This window comes from Syngnathus acus, chromosome 6 (assembly GCF_901709675.1).
Source record: "Syngnathus acus chromosome 6, fSynAcu1.2, whole genome shotgun sequence".
Lineage (NCBI taxonomy): Eukaryota > Metazoa > Chordata > Actinopteri > Syngnathiformes > Syngnathidae > Syngnathus > Syngnathus acus.
This window is the reverse complement of record NC_051092.1, coordinates 707,456-724,768: the sequence shown is the minus strand read 5'-3', so window position 1 is coordinate 724,768 and position 17,313 is coordinate 707,456. Positions and strand designations below refer to the sequence as shown.

At 53.5% G+C, this 17,313-nt stretch overlaps 6 protein-coding genes across 9 annotated transcripts; 5 read left to right on the top strand and 1 right to left on the bottom strand.

Moving 5' to 3' along the window:
* The first annotated feature begins 265 nt into the window (after window positions 1-265).
* Window positions 266-4,208, top strand: LOC119123845. The gene is made up of 13 exons (XM_037253179.1): window positions 266-652; window positions 742-835; window positions 1,057-1,144; window positions 1,214-1,505; window positions 1,602-1,695; window positions 1,796-1,883; window positions 1,993-2,305; window positions 2,376-2,469; window positions 2,547-2,634; window positions 2,710-3,016; window positions 3,121-3,214; window positions 3,280-3,367; window positions 3,436-4,208. The coding sequence occupies exons 1-13, from the start codon at window positions 607-609 to the stop codon at window positions 3,844-3,846; spliced, it is 2,097 nt and encodes a 698-aa protein (XP_037109074.1). The 5' UTR covers window positions 266-606; the 3' UTR covers window positions 3,847-4,208.
* A 147-nt stretch (window positions 4,209-4,355) lies between these two features.
* On the top strand, window positions 4,356-7,134 carry actr6 (actin related protein 6). Its single transcript, XM_037253201.1, has 11 exons — window positions 4,356-4,573; window positions 4,874-4,991; window positions 5,058-5,126; window positions 5,211-5,334; window positions 5,396-5,531; window positions 5,719-5,775; window positions 5,860-5,958; window positions 6,041-6,119; window positions 6,194-6,365; window positions 6,466-6,604; window positions 6,727-7,134. Exons 1-11 carry the CDS (start codon window positions 4,506-4,508, stop codon window positions 6,854-6,856), a joined length of 1,191 nt encoding a protein of 396 aa, XP_037109096.1. The 5' UTR covers window positions 4,356-4,505; the 3' UTR covers window positions 6,857-7,134.
* A 314-nt stretch (window positions 7,135-7,448) lies between these two features.
* sycp3 (synaptonemal complex protein 3) lies at window positions 7,449-9,390 on the top strand. Its single transcript, XM_037253213.1, has 8 exons — window positions 7,449-7,717; window positions 7,782-7,875; window positions 7,963-7,997; window positions 8,099-8,216; window positions 8,291-8,390; window positions 8,567-8,665; window positions 8,872-8,976; window positions 9,048-9,390. The coding sequence occupies exons 1-8, from the start codon at window positions 7,591-7,593 to the stop codon at window positions 9,099-9,101; spliced, it is 732 nt and encodes a 243-aa protein (XP_037109108.1). The 5' UTR covers window positions 7,449-7,590; the 3' UTR covers window positions 9,102-9,390.
* A 242-nt stretch (window positions 9,391-9,632) lies between these two features.
* Window positions 9,633-11,981, top strand: si:ch211-59o9.10 (uncharacterized protein LOC561841 homolog). 2 transcript variants are annotated; one of them, XM_037253204.1, is made up of 10 exons: window positions 9,634-9,803; window positions 10,110-10,216; window positions 10,327-10,384; window positions 10,488-10,830; window positions 10,928-11,031; window positions 11,112-11,159; window positions 11,225-11,311; window positions 11,386-11,498; window positions 11,565-11,664; window positions 11,859-11,981. In XM_037253204.1, exons 2-10 carry the CDS (start codon window positions 10,113-10,115, stop codon window positions 11,904-11,906), a joined length of 1,005 nt encoding a protein of 334 aa, XP_037109099.1. In that variant the 5' UTR covers window positions 9,634-9,803; window positions 10,110-10,112; the 3' UTR covers window positions 11,907-11,981. The 2 variants fall into 2 exon arrangements, with proteins under 2 accessions (XP_037109098.1, XP_037109099.1); XM_037253203.1 differs by having other exon boundaries at window positions 9,633-9,803; window positions 11,565-11,981.
* Window positions 11,982-12,063: 82 nt separating this feature from the next.
* On the bottom strand, window positions 12,064-15,653 carry nedd1 (NEDD1 gamma-tubulin ring complex targeting factor). 3 transcript variants are annotated; one of them, XM_037253189.1, is made up of 15 exons: window positions 15,550-15,653; window positions 14,956-15,102; window positions 14,685-14,779; window positions 14,486-14,602; window positions 14,285-14,425; window positions 13,946-14,175; window positions 13,597-13,798; window positions 13,405-13,510; window positions 13,226-13,342; window positions 13,123-13,164; window positions 12,858-13,057; window positions 12,613-12,808; window positions 12,435-12,531; window positions 12,292-12,358; window positions 12,064-12,219 (listed from the first exon to the last, which is right to left on the bottom strand). In XM_037253189.1, exons 2-15 carry the CDS (start codon window positions 15,089-15,091, stop codon window positions 12,112-12,114), a joined length of 1,854 nt encoding a protein of 617 aa, XP_037109084.1. In that variant the 5' UTR covers window positions 15,092-15,102; window positions 15,550-15,653; the 3' UTR covers window positions 12,064-12,111. The 3 variants fall into 3 exon arrangements, with proteins under 3 accessions (XP_037109084.1, XP_037109085.1, XP_037109086.1); XM_037253190.1 differs by having other exon boundaries at window positions 12,861-13,057; XM_037253191.1 differs by having other exon boundaries at window positions 13,226-13,339.
* A 417-nt stretch (window positions 15,654-16,070) lies between these two features.
* On the top strand, window positions 16,071-17,172 carry pclaf (PCNA clamp associated factor). Its single transcript, XM_037253220.1, has 4 exons — window positions 16,071-16,245; window positions 16,528-16,617; window positions 16,709-16,889; window positions 16,979-17,172. Exons 1-4 carry the CDS (start codon window positions 16,200-16,202, stop codon window positions 17,019-17,021), a joined length of 360 nt encoding a protein of 119 aa, XP_037109115.1. The 5' UTR covers window positions 16,071-16,199; the 3' UTR covers window positions 17,022-17,172.
* Window positions 17,173-17,313: the final 141 nt, after the last annotated feature.

The window sequence follows — 17,313 nt, the reverse complement described above, 5'->3', positions numbered from 1 at the left end:
TTGAACGCACCTCGTGTCAACAGCAGAGCGTGAATGAACTTAAAGAAATAAAATGAAAGAAACCCTTTCTAAAAATGAAAATTGACTGACGCAAACGTGTGTTCTTCATGTTTTTATTGCTTTCCACCGCTTTCCAAACAAGGCGTGCGCGCTCCCGCGGCAGGGGAAACAAATGTTCACTACTTTGGCACAACAACGGCAAGCGCTGCAAAGCATGCTGGGAAGTGCGTGGAAACTGTCCCTCCCCTCCCCTCCGGTTCCGCCTAAGCGCAGGTCACGTGAGCAACGGCCTCCTTCCTGCACGACGAAAGGAGCGCGCCTTCGAATTGCCGACGCTCCCGGGTGCTTACTGTTTTCTTCGGTCCGGTCGTTACGCGGAGTGCTGCGAGAAGGAAGACCGTAGCCGTCAATCGCCGGCCGGCGGTCTGCTGCGTCGTCCCGTCGTTCGCAAGCTTTAGCCACTTAACAGCCGAGCAGGAAGGAAGGAGAAGGTTCGACTGTGTGGTTCGAGCGAGCGCACCCGCTCGGCGATGGACGGAGCGCGGCCAAGCGCTTAGCGGAAGTACAAGACGACAGGCGCCTGCTTGTCGTCGCTTGACTGCGACGATGATGGACGCCTTCAGCCCCAACTTGACGGAGGACTCGTATAAAAGTAACAAGCTAGCTTCTCTTCCTTCCTGCCATACTTGCTTCCTTCCTTCCTTCCTCCAGCTGCTTAACTTTGAACTTTGACCTCCACAGTGAGCGAGGATGACATCAGGCGGTTAATCAAGTTCAGAGCCTCCAACGAACTTCTCTTCACCGGAAAGAGAAACTCTGCCAAGATAGCTTGGAGGTACACAATACGAACACACATTTAGAAGGTGTGCCTTGAATCCCCCTTGAAAGTTGCTTTCCAATCTTTTGCTTTGAGACATTTGACATAAACATCTACAACTTTTGAGCATAAAACACCAGCTTAACGCTAACATAAATGAAACAGTTAGCATGGCCTTCCATTTCACCAAATGCTGAGAACGGACGTGCAGGCGATGTGAACCGCTTTTTCCTGTCCAGCGTCATCTTGAGGGCTTTGGACCTGCAAGGGAAGTTGACAGCTGAGCAGATCGCCAAAAAGTGGGACAACCTGCGCTCCAAATACAAGGTACGAGGATCAGCGCCGCGGTGTCGGCGCGGCTAACGCGGCGTGACCCCACTCTGCGTGCGCACGCAGGACCTGAAGCAGCCCGACCAATCGGCGGATGGGGAGCAGCCGGGCGGCGGCGCCGAGTCGTGGCCGTGGTTCCGCATGATGGACGACGCCATGCGCGGTCGCCTGTACAACAGCCGCATGGCGCTGGGCCTGCCCGGCGACGGTCGGCGGCGGGACGACGACAACGACGTCCTGGAGTTCCTCATCAAGACCGAGATGGACGACTCGGCTGCCGCAGAGAGCGCGGACGGCGGCGAGTCTGCCGAGGGTCTTCCCGTGGGCTGGAGGAGGATGAGCGAGTGCTCCTACAAAAGTAGGCCCGAGCGATGCAATGATGTCATCAGCCAGTCTATAGAAGGCGTACATCATGTGCAGTGTGGTGACATCATGGGCTTCTTTGCACCACCAGTGTCAGAAGAGGAGACAGAACGTCTCATCAAAATTCGCGCCGCCAACGAGGCCATCTTCACCGGCAAGAAAAACTCCGCCAAGCTGGCGTGGAGGTGAGCTGCTTACGTTTAAAACCATATCATGAGCGGGAAATGGGAGGAGACGGGCGTGCATGAAGCATTTTGTCTCATTTATTTGAGTGTGTGTCGGCAGGGCCGTGCTCCACGAGCTGGGCCTTCAGGGCAAGCTGAGCACCGAGCAGCTGGCCAAGAAGTGGGACAACCTGAAGAGGCGCTACAAGGTGAAGCCACGTACAAGAAACTTGATTGTACTGTCGCGCTAATCCAAAAGCCACGCAACACCGCCATCAGTGAGTCACAAGAGCCTCGGACCTTGACGGTTTACCACAGGAGCTGAAGTTCCCCTCGCGCGGCGTGGAGTCCAACCCGAGCTCGTGGCCGTGGTTCCAGAGCATGGACGACGCCATGGAGGGGCGTCTGGCGGGTGCCGCGCCCGCTTTGGCGCCCGTCTTCGTCGCCGAGGACGAAGACTGCGAGATGCTGCTGTCGCCGGCGCCGAGGAAGCGAGCCCGCAGGAGTCGCACCGGGATGGCCGAGTTCCTCAGCGAGTCGGAGTTGGACATGCTGATCTGCGGCCACGACAAAAGCGCTTCCTTGGCTTTGGGCGACCTCCGGCGCAGCGTGGCCGACCTCGGCTACAGACGTAAGACCGCCGCCCGTACGTTTGGTCCCGCTAGATTTCTTTCTCACTGTCGTCGCGTTGTATTGACCAGTGACGGATGAGGACATCCGAAAACTGGTGGAGCTGCGAGCCGCCAACGAAGCCCTCTTCACAGGACGCAGGAACAGCGCCAAGCCCGCCTGGAGGTCCGGGCCCAGTGTGTGAGCCACAGGCCGAGCGTCCCGCCTTGTCACCTGCCCTGATGCCCGTCGCTTCTGTGCAGGGCCATCGTGAAGGAGATGGGTCTGACGGGAAAGATCACACCCGATCAGGTGGCCAAGAAGTGGGACAACCTCAAGACCAAGTTCAAGGTGAGCTCGCCTCCTTTAGCTGCTCGCGCTGCTTACGCTAGCCGTCCGAAATGTTGGCTGTCGCGTTTGATCCAGGACCTGAAGTTCCCCCCTCAGGGGGCGGAGCCCCAAGGCGGAGCGGCGTCCTGGCCGTGGTTCCAGCTGATGAGCGACGCCCTGGAGGGTCGGCTCGCGGGCAAGGGGGTCCAGGTGGCGCCGGTCTGGAGCGGCGAGGACGACGCCGTCTCGGGTTCGCCCCCCTCGGCCGACGCCCCGGAGGCGGCCATCTACGAGATGGACGACGCCCGAGCGGTCGCCGACCTCTGCCGCTCCGATGACAGCATCACCTACATCGACGCCAGCGGAGAGGAATGCGCTGCCCCTCCCGAGCTCGCCTACAAAAGTACATTACGGCTATTATTTCTGTGCAGATTTCAATACCAACCCAAATAATCATGATTGTTTTTTTTATTTTCCATGATGGTCACAAATTTGTTCTTGACGCAGTGAGTGAGCAGGACACTCGGCGCTTGATCACGCTGAGAGCCGCCAACGAGGATCTCTTCACCGGCAGGAGGAACGCCGCCAAGGCCGCTTGGAAGTAAGAAGGCCGCCCTGCGGACTGTCGAGATCCTCGTGACCACCTCGCCTGTGTTTGCGCGTCAGGGCCATCATCCAGCAGCTGGACCTCCAAGGGAAGGTGTCCACCTACCAGGTGGCCAAAAAGTGGGACAATCTCAAACGCAGGTTTAAGGTACGCCTCATCATGATGTCATCAGCACCTGTCCTAATGTCACACTGACAATGTCACGCGGTTCCAAGGACCTGAAGTACCCCCCCACGGGTATGGACAACATGGCGGAGGGCGCCGCTTCCTGGCCGTGGTTCCACCTGATGAACGACGCCATGGAGGGTCGCCTGGTGTGCGACGGCGCCCCCCTCCCGGTCCCCGTCGGCGGGCCCGAGCCGCCGGTGGGGGGCGGTGAGGACCGGGCTGTCCTGGAGCAGCAGCGAGCGGCCTTGGAGCAGGAGCGGATGGCACTGGACCAAGAGCGGGCGTCGGCAAGAGCGGAGCGCGAGTGGCTGGAGAGGGAACGGGTGGCGCTGGAGCGGGATCGCGCCCTGCTGGAGCTGGAGAGGGCGGCGCTGGGCCGGGAAAGGGAACTTCTGGACCAGAGGTCCGTCATGCTCTCCGCGGACACGCACTCCGGACATATCGGGGCCATCATGTAGACTGTGAACGTCTTTGACCACGTTTGCTCGACTGGGAAGCGCTCGCTACGTTCGTCACACGGTTCTTCAACATCTTTGTCAGGCACCCGAGTGTTTTTTTTATTTTGGCGACCTGACGCGGCGGCGTCCCACACGTGTTGCCTTAAAAGACAATTGACACCAGACAACACTTTGTATTTATGTCATTTCGAATGGAGGCGGGGCTTTACGTTGTGCCTCCTGAATATTGACTTTTACTTTTATGTTAAAGAGTAAAAATGTTATCAGAATCTGCTGTTCTTCTTGTGATGACATTTGTGACATTTTTACTTTAGCAGGTTTTTACTTTTGCCTATTAATCATTTAAGAACTAATTTAACTTGCGATGCTCTTACTGTTGCAAATTATTCTTATTTTATTATCATTATTATTTTGAAATCATTCCGCATGCCGTGTTTGGACGTTTGTGTTTCCGTCCGGACGACTTGTTTGCGGGACTTGATGTGGCGCTCCCTTCTGACTGGCTGACGCGTTCTGACGTGTTCTGACGTATCGGCCAATGAGCGTAGAGAAGCGCAGGAAACAGGAAATGACCCAAACTCACCATGAAACGAGCGCACCAGCTTATTTTGAATGTGTTGTGATGAGATGACGCTTTAAGGCATTACTTTGGAATTGAAATGGCCACTTTAGTGTTGGACAACGGAGCCTACACGGCAAAAATTGGATACAGCTTGGAGGACGTCAGGTGAGCCTGCCTTTGCAGGTTAGCTTTTGTTAGCACGCGACGCGTTTTAGTCAACAATCATTTTCCGACCGAGCAGAGCCGTTCATAAACGCTTTCAAACATTCACCCAACGTGCTGATGAATCCAGCGACTGTGAGCGGAATCTTCCAGTCATCACTCGAGTAAAACATTTTTATATGCAACACTACAAAGCGATTTTAAAGCATTTTGAGTCAAGTCAGATTTATCTGTATTAACGACGTTCCCTGATACTACTTGCTGCAATGCTAAAATGCTCTCGTGTCCGTTTTTGCTTTCCAGCGTCATTCCCAATTGCCAGTTTCGCTCCAAGACCTCCCGCATGAAAACGTTCACCGCCAACCAGCTGGATGAGATCAAAGATCCCTCGGCACTCTTCTACATCCTGCCCTTCCAGAAGGTCAAGGCGTCCCCACCCAGAATCATGACATGCACAGAGATGACGACCACCTTCTTTCCTCCTCAGGGCTACCTGGTCAACTGGGACGTCCAGAGGAAAGTTTGGGATCATTTGTTTGGCAAAGAAATGTTCAAGGTGGGCTCATTTACCCGCCCAGCGCGTTTCTCTTCTTCCCGCACTTCTTGCGTGGTTCACGTCATCTTAGGGGGTTGTCTCCAGGTGGACTTTGCAGACAGCAGCATCATCATCAGCGAGCCTTACTTCAACTTCACGTCCATCCAGGAGTCCATGAACGAGATCCTGTTTGAGGAGTACCATTTCCAGTCGGCTCTCAGGATCAACGGTGAGCGTGGACGGTGGCCGCCGGACGCTCTTTGCCTGTGTTGACGCTCTTTGCCGCTCAGCGGGCTCTCTGAGCGCTCGCCGATACTTCCGCTCGGAACCTTACGAGCTGTGCTGCCTGGTGGTGGACAGCGGCTTCTCCTTTACGCACATCGCCCCCTACTGCCGCGGCAGCAGAATGAAGGACGCCATCCGCAGGTGAGCGATGGGTGATGTAAATTTAGATACATTTCCCAAACAGAGCAGAGACCCGTCCATTCCACCATTCCTTTTTTTCCCCCCCCACCTGACTTGCTCATTTGAGGATTTTTCTGGGGGGGTATTCAGAATTGTTGTAACTTGAATTGTTTGTGTTGTGATGACGATGATGTTGTCCTTCTGTTAGGATTAACGTAGGAGGGAAGCTGCTGACCAATCACCTGAAAGAAATCATCTCTTATCGGTAAGGCTGCCTGAATCAAGTGCAGCGACTCGTCAGCCGGGTTGCCGAGACGAGACGAGCCGAGCCGAGCGTGCCTTTTTGCAGGCAGCTGCACGTGATGGACGAGACCCACGTGATCAACCAGGTGAAGGAGGACGTATGCTTTGTGTCCCAGGACTTCTACCGGGACATGGCTGTCGCACAGTAAGTCGGCCTCACGGTTTCTTTGAGCTCACGCCAATGCGGCGAGCGGAAGGTGAACCAACGCGTGCGCTGCTGCTTGCAGGCTGAAGGGTCTGGACAACACGGTGATGAGGGACTACGTGCTGCCCGATTTCAGCGGCATCAAAAAGGGCTTCTGCAAGGTGAGCGGGCGCTCTCGTCCGCCGCGGCCTCGCCGTCGGCGCCCGACCTCACCCGCTTTTGCGTCGTCCGCCAGCCAGCCGAGCAGGTGGTGCCGAGCGGCAAGTACAAGACGGGCGAGCAGATCCTCAGGCTGGCCAACGAGCGCTTCGCTGTTCCCGAAATCCTCTTCCACCCTTCCGACGTCGGCATCCAGGAGATGGGCATTCCCGAGGCCATCGTGGACTCGGTCCGCTCTCTGTCTCAAGGTCTTGCTCGCTTCCGGCTCCGCCTCCTGGGAAAGGGATTTGGGGGGCACGTTTGAGGCAGCAAGGCTCCAACGGGCATCCTGTGTGCGTATGTGCGCAGACATGCAGCCTCACATGTACGGCAACATCATCCTGACTGGAGGCAACGTTTTGTTTCCGGGCTTCCGGGAGCGCCTGGAAGCTGAACTTCGCGCTCTGGTTCCCGCTCACGTTCCCGTCAAGGTCACGCTGCCTGACAAGTGAGTCGCGCTGCTCGTACTTACGCATTTCATTCAAGTCCACGTGGCTGGCGCGAGATTTCCTTTCTGTGCGAGAGGCTGAGATTTTATGACGGACTTGTGTTGTTTTTCTTTGGCAACAGTCCCATCACGTACGCGTGGCAAGGAGGGAAGCTGCTGGCAAACGACCCCGACTACGAGGAGATGGTGGTCACACGCGACGATTACGAAGAGAACGGACATTTTGTTTGTGAAGAAAAGTTTGACATCTGAGCCGCCATTTTGTGCTTCCACAGCCAGATGACAACCGGTGTCGATTGAAAGCGCCTTGGCTACTCTGACAACACCATTTACGTGTTGCCACGGCGTATCTTAATATCCATTGCCTATCAAGGTGTCCTTCAGGAAGATGTTTTTTTTTAAATGTATTTATGAAATTGATTGTTTTTTTACACTCTTACTGAAAACTCTTGAATGAAATCACATTGATTCAACATGTTCACATTTTATTTTGGTCAATAAAATTTGTGGTGTACTTCCGTGATCGTTATCACTGCCAAAAAACCATGAAGTCTTTTTTCCACAATAGTTTTTAAAAATATTTAATTTGTCATGGGACAGTAAAAATCTTGATTTAGCCTAAGACATGATTCATAAGACACAAACGTGTACAGTTTTTGTTGTGTTTATTTTTATTTTATTTGTTAGCAAAATTTCCCGCTTGTTGGTCAATTTCAGGGTGACTCAACATCGAAAGGCCGTAGTCGAAGCGTCTTCTGGCGGGAGGCAGGTGGAGGCAGGTGGCTTCATTTGCTGGCTCGGCTTACTGCAAACTACGCTCCAAAGCCGCCCAGCATCGAAGTTCGAGTTTAAGCGTTGCGTTAGGACAAAAGCGACCAAAAAAAGTGACATTTCACAGGTTCAGTTCACATTTATCCCCGCCATTAGCACCGCGCGCCTAGCTAGCATTAGCCGCCGCTAACGTTAGCTGAGCGAACTTCTCGAAAATGTCGACCGGCAAACGAATGAAGAAGAAGAAGCTCTCCGAAGAAGCGATGAGTAAAGTCTTTGACTTTTCTCCAGTTGCCAAGAAGAAAGCGCTCCACTGCGGCTCCGAAGACGACCTCGGGGAAGGTAAATGTGCTTTACACCTGCTCACAAACATTTGCTCCCTTTTTTTCGTTTTCCTTCCAAATAGCCTCCGAGGAGAAAACTCCAAGTCAGGACAAAGCTCCATCGAGGAAAAGAGTTGCTGACGACTTTAAAGATGAAGACACTGGAGTCCCTGTTGGGTAGCTAGAGAAGTTGCTCGATTCATTATTTCATCTTTTATTACTTTTGAAAACGATTTGCTAATGAACTCAATCTTGATTGCGTAGGGTTGAAGTTCACAGCATGTTGGAGCGCTTTGGGGGTAAGAAAAGCATTTTCAATGGTCAAACCTTGCTCATATTTCATCAGTTATAGGTTGAAAAATGATATTCATTCATTCTAATGCGGTGTGTGCGAATGCAGCCGACATCAACAAGGTGATGCTCACCAAGCGCAAGCGTCTGGAAAGTCTGACCAAGACTTACATGAATGGAGGGCAGCAGAAAATGGAGCAACTGTGGAACAACTACCACAAACAGAGGTTTGACAATATGAGCCCCAACCAGACGTTGTCATCCAACCACGTCTGGGTGCTTCTGTCGTGCGTGTGCGCAGGCAGAAGATGACTCAGGACTATTCTCAGCAATTGTCGTCGGTTTCGGACCAATGGCAGCTGGAAATGCAGCAAATCAAGGACCAGGAGGAGAAGTTCAATGTAGGCGAGCGCACACTCAACGTATGAGACATGGAAATAAAATGAAAAGTTCAAAATAGGACTAAATGTCACATATTCAAAATGCCATGAATCAAAACAATTTCAAAGCCTCTTCGATATTTTCTTGGCTCACGCACTTCTCCATTCCATGTGACATGTCGGGTGTGTGTGTTCAGACTCTGATACGCCAGCAGCAGAAGGTGGTCCAGCAGAGCAAAATTCTTCAGACGCAGAAAATAGAGGCCATGCAAGAGCTCTTCAAGAACTTTGTCAAGGTCAAACCAACAACTTTGCACCTTCTTCTGTCATTTGGCAACGTTGGTCTTGTTCATTTTATTCAATGACCTCCTCAGCTGCGGGAACTTTCAACACATTTGCTTCAACGCAGCTCGTTGAGAAGGAAGCATGTGGCACGTTAAAACGCTTGAAGGAAGTCTTGTTCTTCTTTTTGCTTTTTGTTGGTGGCATTGGGCGTGAGCAGAACATGGAAGAGATGGAGAAGAACCAAGATGAAGTCATGCATCGGGCGCAGCAAGAGCTAAGGAAGGAGATGGCCACCATGCAGAAGAAGATCCTCATGGACACCGTGAGTCGAGCCGAGTCGAGTCCTCGCGCTGACTGCCGCGTGAACCCATCTTCAATTTTGTCCTTTTGCAGCAACAACAGGAAATGGCGTCCGTGCGCAAGTCCCTGCAGACCATGCTTTTCTAGACTCCCAGCTCATCTCAGTTTGCCCAAGTTCCCAGCCTCATCTTTTTCTCTATTTGAACATGCACGTTCCTTCAGCTTCTGTTCACTGTTGTAAAGAGGAGGTAAAGCGCTTGAGAGTTGTTTTTGGTTGCTCGAGCCACCTCTAGGTGGCACTGTTGTAAGAGAAAAAGTACAAACGTTTCAAGAAGTTTATTGGCCATGTTAGGGCATCATCCAGTTTGAGGGGAAAAAAACGATTCAACTGTTTCATCCTGTTTTAGGGAATAAAACCTATTCAACCTCAACTTCATTTGTTGTCATTTTCCTGTGATTCCTTACTTCACTTTATTTGTATTAATTAAAGAAATAACAGGTCAAGTTTTCACAGCAATTCAGTCTTAGGAGGCCTGCTGTTCGTATGTCCACTTGTGTCTCGTCTCCCGTGTTGGCAGTCAGTCAAAGAATAAAGACCGTACGTGTAACTAACTACCTTTGGAAGCGTGGATGTTGGAGCGGTACACAGACGGAACCATTCATGTGTCAAGTGTTCGTGGAGGAGCACATTAAGCTGTTGCACACGTTCAAATTCCAACCGACTATTTCGCGTTTATGACGAGTCGATGAAAGGACAATGATGTGCCAGCGGAGAACATTTTAAAATATTTCCAAAGTTCGGGCAGTTTGTGGGCTGAAAAATACATTTTTACTTCCTGTCTGGACCTGGTAAACTGGTTATTCATATATATCTATATTCTTGCTTTTCACTCTAAACATTCGTATAAATCGTTTTCTAAATCCACCAATTTGATCAGCGTCGGCAAGTATCACATTTATTCCGATTTAAATGTTGTTGATTCGGACATTTCACTACTTTTGCTTTCTCGCGATGCTAACAATGTTAGCCGCTAGTACCTTCGCCTTGATTGAAAGTGCTTTCGGGGAAGAACGGCGCCGTCACACTTGATGAAATGATTCGCTGTCACTTAACTTGAACCTTGTCACCGAGTATGGGTGATGTTTGCGATTTAGCGAATGGAGTCTCCGTTCACGTCCGACTGGAGCGGTTCTGAAGACGACCGACTGGACCGAGCTTTCCTCATGGACCAGATGTCGCTTGTCGTCCCAGAGACGCCCAGGTAGGCATCGCCACCTGCTCAGCACGATCAATTAGCCCAAGGAAAACGGACGAGCCCTGTCTTAATGGTTGTTGTGGTTGTTCGTATTGTGTTTACTTGTTACTGGTCAGCCCGCTTCGAAGCAAGACCAGGCGATCCGCACGTCTTGCAGAGGACGCGTCCAGCTCGGTGAGTCCAAAACCGTCTGTTGGCTCGCTCCGGTCATCACATCTAAATCGATTCCTCGTACCAGAATTGACAGAATTCACGGCGTCTCCTCGCCGGTCCACAGGTGATGACGCGGCTTTCAGCAGGGCGCGTGAAACATTCCCACGCCACCGCCGGCACGTCCAGGCCAGCTAAACGCAGGAAGGTGGCGAGGGCGTCACCGGGACGTGGCTCTGCGGCCGTCTCTTCTCGAACGCTGTTTCCCGACGACGACTGGCTGGACACCTCCTCGTCTTCCTCGTCCTGCTCACCTTCAGCCGCGTCGTCATCCTCCTCATCCACCTCCTCCCCCTCCCGCGTAACGCCGGCGATGAGACCGGCGGTCGGCACGCCGTCAAACCCATTGTCCTTCCTGACGGCGGCGGAGAAGAGGTGGCTGAGAGGCGAGTGTGGCGATGTCTCAACAGGTAAAGAGTGACGTCGTGAAATGTTTTGAGAAAATCCTTCAGCCAGTTCTTTTATGCTCGCCATGCCAATTGGAGTCCCTTTCACTTTTGCATGCAGCGGTGGCGGAACATGAGGCGGTCCTCATCGACGACGACGACGACATCCAGTTGGTTTGCGCGGCACAGATGGAAGAAGATGAAGCGTTTGCACGAAGCCTGCAGGTGGGCGTGGCCTTTTCTCGTGTTACCTACCCATGTCATCCATCACCAGCTCACTACTGACGTCCTGTTTGCATGCACAGGCTCAGTTTGACCAAGAGGAGGCGCAGTTGCACCAGCATCATCAAAGGGTAATGAAGGAATCCTTGTTTGGCCAATCAAGCGAAATGTGAGCGTTTTGGGAAATGGCCGTCGACTCCGTCCGCAGCCCCGTTCGTCGCCGCCGCCGGGCAGAGGCCGCCGTTGGAGGACCGAGGACGATTTCTACGAGGACGACTACGAGGTGAGCGTGCGGCGGGCCGATGCCGGTGCGGTTGGCCTTTTTGCTGAGCGTGCGTGTGTGCGCTTGGCCCGCAGGCTCTCCTGGCGCTGGAGGAGCAGCAAGGCGCCGTGGTGTCCAAGAAGCTCACACGAGAGCACGTCCTGCGCTTCCCCATCAAGCGTTTCCAGTCGGGCGCCGGCAACGCCGGGTGAGTGTGGCGGCGGCGGCGGCGGCGGCGCCCTCTTTCCGTGCTCATGTGCAGTTGGCCCGCCAGGTGTCAGATCTGCTTTGGCGACTACGACGACGGCGAGCGTCTGAGGATGCTGCCGTGTTTCCACGACTACCACGTGGCCTGCATCGACCGCTGGCTGCAGGTGAGCTGCCGCTTGTCTTGTTTTGCGACTTGCTTTGTTAAACGGGCTCCGCCTCCCCTTTCACATGCACCAGAAAAAGGGAAAAAAGGATGGATTACAATCATGCGGTTGCTTTCATATCAGGAGAAGTCACGCTAAGCAGAGGTGCTTCGGGAAAGCTATGAACGAAAATTGATGTTGTTTGTCGTTGTCAGGACAACACCACCTGCCCCATATGTAGAGTCGACCTGGCCGACCTTTGACCTCTGCTATCTTGAAGTCGTCTTTTCTTTCAAAGTAAAAACGAAATCTTTCTAAATAAAAACTCTATTGACTTATAATAGACCCCGCCTCCTTTAAGTCAAAACTAAATCTTTGCTCATATGCGCAAGTGTGCCGCCAATAAAGTTGCAGTCGATATGCTGATCACATGACAAGTTTTAATGAGCATCAACACAAAGTGCGTTTTCAGTAGTTGGTCTTGAGACGAAGGTTTTCCTCCCTGAGCCGCTGGTTCTCCTGCAGCAGTGCCTCGTTGGCCGTGTGCTGCGCCGACATCAGCGCGTTGAACTCGTTCTGCAAGACACGCGCACGCATGGCTCACACGACTCGCTCCCGCCGTCGTCGTGGCAGTGCTCGCTCGCTCACCAGCTGGATGCAAAACTGGCGAATCATCTCCACCTGGAGGTTGATGATGTCCCGGTGGCACGCGTCTCTGCAGCAAGTGACACATAAGACACGGCGAGTCACGTGACGTGCAAAAAGGCAGGAAGCCAAGTGGTCTCGCTGACCTGAGTTCATCCAGCGATTGGTGGATGATGTTGGTGATGGCGTTCATCTGGATGCTGCTGAAGGGCGCCGTCGCACCACTGGCTGCCTCCGTCTCGCCTGACCACCACAGAAGAAGAAGAAGAGTGGGCCCCCGGCCATCAACCCCGCCCACTTCCACCCATCTAATGAAGGCCGTACCTGCGGCGGTCGCAGGTGGGGCCCCGAGAACGGGCGAATCGTAATCGAGCTGCGCTTGAACGCCATTGGCTCTCCTCACGGTCAGCTCGGGAGTGAAGGCAGAGGCCGGGTGCCTGGGATCGGTCGGCTGGGATGAGTCGGGCAGAGCCTGACCCTTGCCCTCCAGGTTGGGGGAGGGCCCGCTCGTTTCCCCCGCCTGCCAAACAAATCTATGTTCACAAGTTGAACTGCCAAGTTGAAGTCACCGCCTTGTCGGGGTCACCGGCTCGGACCGGCGGCTCCTCCTTGATGGAGGGCGTCTGGTAGGCCGAGGTTGGGCGCAAGAGTCGTCCCGCCGACGGCCTCCCGCTGACGACGTCGAACGTCTCATCTCGGAGCGGCGAGAACATGTCCAGACTGTTGCGGGCACAGGGAGGAAGCCCCGCCTCTCGGCTCGGCAAGTTTGCTATGAGAACAACAAGGTTGGCCTTCGTGCATTCATGCGAAGAATGCCAAGACGGCGCCGCGCACCTTGAGCCGCTCCAAATGTCTCATTGACGCTACCTCCCGCATCTGTGTGCACATTTGCTTACGTCACGTTTGGCCTCGCGGACGCCCCGTTGCGTGTTGCTACCTTGTCGTAGTGGCGAAAACACATCGAGGCTGCTTCGTCCAACGCTGCTGAACTTGTCTGTGACCGGAAGACGCTCCGCCCCTTGCCGTTCGTCCGCCTGGGCTTCAGCGCCACCTGCTGGAAACAACGCAACCTGGGAATTGAGCTCTGCCTGCGGAACCCAGGCGATGAGAAGGTACCTGCAGTTATGGGAGGGGAGGAGCTAAGGGCGGAGCTGACATGACCGCCGCACAGTTTGGAGGCGGAGCTCTTGGTGCCAGACACCCTGGATGATGTTCTACCCGACTGCAGGAAGACAAACGCTGTGGTCAACATGGCCTTACCCTCGTTCACTGGATCCCGACCGCCGAATGGTGAGTGAGCGGCGCCACCTTGTGTCTGGCGGCGGCGCATTGGAAGCGTAGACTGGTGACGGGGGTGGCGTGCGCCGGCGTCACCCTGGCGGGGGCGCTGCTGTTCCTCAGGTCGTAGCGCAAGATGTCGCCCTGGGCGGAGCCCACGAGCACGCCCGAGCCATCCAGAGTGAAGGTGACCGACGTCAGCGGGCTCTCCGCACGGATACAACGTACCACGCTGACCAAAGGTGCGCACGCACACACACACAAAACACACAGACGTGAATTGTGGCCTAATTTCATCACTTTGCCGCCAAAAGCTAAAGGGGAAGGAAAACACAGCCAATGTGAGATGCGGCGGCACCGCCGCCGGCACGGGGCTCACGTCTTGCTGGTGGTGTCGTAGCAGACGATCTTCTTGTCCAAGCCGACGGTGAGCACTAGCAGCTCGCTGGCGGGCGAGAAGGCCACGGCCGAGCCGGGCGCCTTGTGGGCGCCTCGGAAGGCGTGCAGCTCTTTCTGCGTGTTGGCGTCCCACAGCGTCAGCCAGCCGCCGTCCGACACGCTGCCGAGCAGCGAGCGTTTGAGGCACGACAGGCCCAAGTCACGCACCGGCTGATGCCCAATGACAACACGGCGGAGGAAAGACAGGGGGTCAAATGAAACAACAGAGTGAAGGAAAGCAACTTTTTGCCGCTGATGGAGAGGAAGAATGGTGCGCCACCTGCTGGCTGCCGTGTCCAAAGGGGTTGCTGGGCGTGTTGGTGGTGGGACTGTAGAGGACCAGATGGCCGCTGGAGGAACCGGACGCCAGCAGGCTGTCGTTGGCATTGAAGGACACGCACGTCACCTCATCGGTGTGTTCCTGGGCGCACGACGGCGTCAAGACGAGAGAGCGCAAAACCAAGAGCGAGCGACGGCTTACCTCGAGCGAGCGCAGCAGCTTGGACGTCTTCAGGTCCCAAATGTGGACGCGGTTGTCCAGACCTCCGCTGGCCACGAACTGTGAGGATGAGCTGAGGGCGATGCGCGTCTGGCCTTCCTGCGAGGGACGACACCGGGGCGTCCGTCCGTCAGCGAGCAACGGCCAAAAGGATGGCGATGGGTCGGCGGCGTGCGCTCACCCCCTGGGCCAGCTCCAGCAGAGGAAGGTGAGGAGACTTCAGACTGGACACAGCCACTTTGTCGCCGCAGCTGCTGGCACTCACCACGTGCTGATCTGCCAACGGCGTTAAGGAGCAAACGCCGCTCCGAGCGCAATCGGCGACATGGCTGAGCTCCAAACGCCGCACGCTCGTACCTTTACGCCATTCTCGCCGTCTCGTATTGTTCGTTGGCCACCCGAGGAGGAGAAACGGACAGCCGGCAACAATCGCCGACGACGGCCAAGGATACTGTTTGCCGTCCAGCAGGCCTGCGCCACTGGGTGGCTTCTGTTGTGCGGGTTGAACTGCTCCAGTAGCGTCATGGAATCCGCGTCCCAGATCTTCACCGCATCTCCTGTGGACATCAGACGGGTGACGTCGTCCATGGCTGCCGCCCCTGCGCCCGCAACCACAACACATAGGCTATCATCAGCTCGTAGTAAGACCCCAGTTGGTCAGGTTGACAATCAACAGGCTGCATACATGACAACTGGTCGACGAGTTGTGACGTCCGACACCACAACAACAACAACAACAAGGTTTGACAGCTTGTTGTTGTCTGACACCTTGGCTTTCTTGGACAAACCACAAGCGTTTATGTGACTTTGGAACCCTGAGAAGGCCCAAAATGGCAACACCACCTCAAACCTGCTCAAGTTTGCCAAAGCAAGCTGCTGGCGGCGACGGCTAAGCTAACGGGCGAGCGGCTAACTGGAAACAGCCAACGAGCAACCTTTCAAGTTTTCTGCGGATCACGGGGGTCTCTTCAACGATACCCAAGTGGCACAAAGTTCATGCAAAGTGTCAAAATGTCCCGCAAAGACCCCCAAAGTGTCAAGCAAACCTTTGCTGTTGCTTCTTTTGCTTTGTTTTCTTTTGGCCAAAGTTGACGTGAAACGCTTGAAGACCAAGCAGCTGCCGCCACTACGGGGAGTGTCGAGGGACAAACTTGACGTCACTTCGACGCAACAGCTGAAAACTTCACGTTATTAGAAAAACGCAGCTCACTGTTACATTTATGACTTGTGTAACTTTGTTTTTTATTAAATTGTTGTATTTCCTAACACAGAGCATTCACACATTACAATAGCCATGGGGCAAAAAGCCTCCATTGAAAAGAGCACCCACTTTCACACTTTTGATGTGCTTTCTGGGAATAGATCAACTTCATGACCAAATATACAGAAAGGGGTTTTTTTAATCGTGTGTTGTTTTTGTCAATATGCCATTTAACCGTTTAACAGGATTATTAATACAGTACCTTTCCCAGCATTAATACCGTCTGATCGAAGGGGGCAGCATCGAGCCAAGTCGTCATGACATCAACAAAGAAGAGTTCTCCCGCCCGCCCCATCCGCTCTTCCCTTAAAGAGTGGCGGGAAGGCGCGCGACTAGTCAGCCGACTTTTTCCGTTTTTATTCGGCTCCTTCTCGTCTTTCTACCGCTTTCACTTTCCGACTTCTTTGTTACTCCTCAACTCTAATCGAAGACAAAATGGTGCGGACGAAAGCGGACAATGTGCCTGCATCTTACAGAAAAGGTGAGCCGCCGCCAAAGCAAGCGTGTGATGATTCCGAGTTGCCTCGATGTGCTTCTTGCTAGCCTTGCCAAGTGTTGATCAATGTCATTGTGTGGATGTTTCAAGTTGACTTCAAGTCGCTCCACCGTGCGTGTCAGCCTCCCGCCAAAACGCGCGCTTCCAACTCATTCGGTGGTGATGTGACGAATGGCCGTTTGATGTTGTGTTGTCTGTGACGGGCGAAGTGATGTTCATTTTGCGTGCTTTCTGAGATTGCCATGACTGTGATCATTTTGCTTGCAGCTGTGGCAGCGATTGCTCCCAGGAAGTCTCTGGGCTCCAGTGCGCCCAACTCCCCTTCCTCTTCCTCCTACAGTCAAGCGTCCACTCCTGGTCGGTCAGGCAACCCAGCGCACATTCACACTTAGTTGACGTGCACAAGGCCATACTCAACGTTCGTTTTTTTCTACAATACATTCCCCAGGAAAGAACAAGTATGCCGGAGGAAATCCTGTGTGCGTTCGTCCCACCCCCACTTGGCAGAAGGGTATCGGGGACTTCTTTGGCAGTCCTGGAAGGAAGCCGGAGAAGGAAAACCTGAAGCCCAATGAAGACAACGACGAGGAGGAGGCTGGAGGCAGCGGCGTGTCCAAGACCACCAAAAAGTACGTTGATGTGCGGTTATGTTTTCTTGGATGACGTTCTGTCCCATCTACTGTGGTGACTCCGTGGCTCTTTTTGTTTGTGTGCGCAGGTCTCGGCCGCTGCCAGCTGAAGAAGAGGACGGAGATGAATGAAGATGGCTGAATGGGAATTGTAAATGTGTATATAAATTGTTGAATTTTATGGATAGTTCATGACTGGTATGTTTTTTGATGACAATTGTTCATCTGCTTTATTTTGCTTACAAAGTAATTTTTGTCATTAAAAATGACTTAGTATTTCAAATGTTCATGTGGTAATGTAAAGACGTTTTTTTCTCTATTCAAAACTGATTAAAGATCGTTATGCGGTAAAAAGAAAAATCGTAGTGCTGTGTTATTAAGTTGCTAGTCATCACTTGCACAAAGATATATATTTTTAAAGGAA